The following is a 2,582-nucleotide window of genomic DNA, read 5'->3' on the forward strand; positions in this document are numbered from 1 at the left end:
CCCCTGCTGTTGGCTGGGCTCGTGGGCATGGAGGAGGAGGAGGGCTTGCAGAAGGAGGATGTGAGGGTCGCGTTGCCGAGCGCCGCCCAGCCGGGCTCCGGGACCCCAGGGCCATCCCCACCGCCGCCCCGCAGCGCGTTGCCCCTGCTGCCCGTTCCGCGCTGGCGCCGGCGCCGGGCCTCCTCCCAGCTGCTGCCCGCAGACGTGGTGAAAGACCACGGGCTCTGGGGCCTGCACGGTCACTACCGACGCCTCAGCCAGCCGCGGCCCGTGAGCCAGAACCCCACCCCAGGGGGTCGAAGAGCCTCGGGTACCGCAGCCGGCCTCGGGATGCCCGCCCGCGTGCGCCCGCTGTGCCGCCGGCGGCAGGTAGCCCTGCGGCGCAAGTCAGCCGGACCCCAGACCTGGAGTGCCCTGCTTGCGTAGGTATAGCTGCAGCCAGCAGGGCAGTGGTGTGACCTCCGGGGGGGCTGGCCCGAGGGTACCCAGCTCGGCAGCAGCTCTGGGCCAGGCTCGGAAGCCAGCAGGGCAGCAAGGAGAGTCCAGTCTCCTCGGGGATCCTCTCAGAGTTGGGCGGGAGGGGGCGGGGGTTCTCCTGGGAGCCTCCTCTGCCCTCCCTGCCTTGACCCAGGGTTGAGGTCAAGGTGAAGGCAGAGATCCCAGGCGAGAGGAAGGAAGCAGGGGCGCTGCGCGCCCAGCTGGCCTCAGCCGTCTCCTCCTCCGCAGGAAAGCCATCACCAAGTCGGGCCTCCAGCACCTGGCACCCCCTCCTCCTGCTCCTGGGGCCCCGTGCAGCGAGCCTGAGCGGCAGATCCGGAGCACCGTGGACTGGAGTGTGAGTGGCCTGGAGCTGGGAGGGGTCTATGGGGACCAGCTCCCCGCTGGGGGTCGGAAGTACTGCGGGCGGCTGCAAGGGAAGCCCATGGACCTGTGGGGTCAGGGCAGATCCAAGCCTTGAAGCCAACAGTGGTGAAAACAGGATGCAGCGAAGTAGATTGTGGGGGCTGGAGCAGGTTTGTCTTGGGAGAGGGACAGTAGATGGGGCGCAGCAGGTTTGCACTAACCAGGAGGCCACGTTTGAGCCAAGCCTTAAGCCCAACAGACAGCCGGGGGGAAAGCAGGATGCAGGGAGGTAGATTGTGAGGGCTGGAGCAGGTTTGTCTTGGGAGAGGGTTGGGAGCAGAGCAGGCGTGCACCGAGCATGCTCGTCCCGTCCTCCAGGAGTCAGCGACGTATGGGGAACACATCTGGTTTGAGACCAACGTGTCCGGGGACTTCTGCTACGTCGGAGAGCAGTACTGCGTCGCCAAGATGCTGGTGAGTGAGCGCGGCGCGGCAGGCCGCCCCCTGGTGGTGAAGCCGGGTCTCGAGCCCTGTAGGCAGGCACTTCCAGGGGAAGGTGGGAACGAGGCTCTCGCCTGAGCCGCCCTGCAGGGGGCTGCCCCCCGGTGGCCAGAGGAATGGGACTGGGTCCTGAAGCCGGGACGGGGGCTCGACAATGCTCTCCCAGAGCAGCTGTGCCGGGGCAGGCGTGGGGTGGCACCCTGAGGCCGGTGCCTCAGGGACCTTCTGTTTCCCGCAGCAGAAATCAGTGTCCCGGAGAAAGTGTGCAGCCTGCAAGATTGTGGTCCACACACCCTGCATTGAGCAGCTCGAGAAGGTGAGCGTGGCTGTTCAGGCTTTCCTGCCCCTCCCCCTCGGGCTGCTGAAGCCCTCACGGCACTCCTACACAGGTCTCTGTACACGTGTGTTCACGTCACACAAACAACACCAGCCAGGGGTGCCTCAGTATGTATAGTGGTGAAAAAACCAAGGACCCTGGAGCCGCAGTGCCTGCGTTTGCATCCTGGTTCCCCCTTCATTTGCTGCTGTGTCCCTGCTGCCCAGAACAAGCCTGGCACAGAGTGAGGTTCATAAGACTATTACTAGACAAGATGAAGTCATGAATGCTGGCTGAGATACCATTTTTATCAGTTCCCAAACTAATACTTAGAAGGGGCTGAGCCTTTGTACCTCAGCTCTGTCTGGGCCAGTCCTGTGTGGGCCCTGAAGCCCGGCCCTGTCCCCTCCACTAGTGGAGAGGAGAAGGGCTGTAAAGACCTTTTCCCAGGGACCATTGTCCACGGAGCAGCTGCAGCTAGGGGCGCGTCTGGGCCCCCCGCTTCTAGGGAGGGAGGGAGAAGGACAGCTGGGTGAGTGGGTCCAGGCCCAGGGATTGGGGGGCTGCCGTGGCCCCGCAGGACTCCCCACCAGCAGAAACCAAGACCAGCGTAAGAAAAATCCTGTAGGACTAGGAATGGCTTGAACGAGGCTGACGCAGACGGCTTCCGCTACTCCTCAACTCATACAGTGAACTTTCCCTACAGTTTTCCTAGGGCCGAAGCAGGGGCCCTGAGGAAAAGAGAGACGCCTGTAGCCCCAAGTCCCGTAGATCCGTCACACCAGCCCCTAAGGTGATAAACCAGGACTCCACAAATGGGCTGACGGCTCCAGGGACCAGTCCACAAGCATGGGCTGGGTTGCCTGCAGGTGCCTAAGTTGGGAGAGCTGGAGGGCGAGGAAGAGTACAGGACGGGTCAGCC

At 64.1% G+C, this 2,582-nt stretch overlaps 2 protein-coding genes across 2 annotated transcripts in view; both read left to right on the plus strand.

Annotated features, from left to right (window-relative positions):
- The first annotated feature begins 11 nt into the window (after positions 1 to 11).
- Positions 12 to 2,576, plus strand: LOC104990336 (diacylglycerol kinase zeta-like). Its single transcript, XM_010842345.1, has 4 exons — positions 12 to 422; positions 727 to 835; positions 1,222 to 1,317; positions 1,583 to 2,576. The coding sequence occupies exons 1-4, from the start codon at positions 28 to 30 to the stop codon at positions 1,796 to 1,798; spliced, it is 816 nt and encodes a 271-aa protein (XP_010840647.1). The 5' UTR covers positions 12 to 27; the 3' UTR covers positions 1,799 to 2,576.
- LOC104990386 (diacylglycerol kinase zeta-like) overlaps positions 2,510 to 2,582 on the plus strand; it is an 8,487-nt gene continuing 8,414 nt past the window's right edge. The window contains exon 1 of the mRNA XM_010842451.1: positions 2,510 to 2,518. Within this exon, the coding sequence (XP_010840753.1) occupies positions 2,510 to 2,518 (9 nt within the window). The remainder of the gene's footprint in view (positions 2,519 to 2,582) is intronic.

This window comes from Bison bison, unplaced genomic scaffold, assembly GCF_000754665.1.
Source record: "Bison bison bison isolate TAMUID 2011002044 unplaced genomic scaffold, Bison_UMD1.0 scf7180017864178, whole genome shotgun sequence".
NCBI lineage: Eukaryota > Metazoa > Chordata > Mammalia > Artiodactyla > Bovidae > Bison > Bison bison.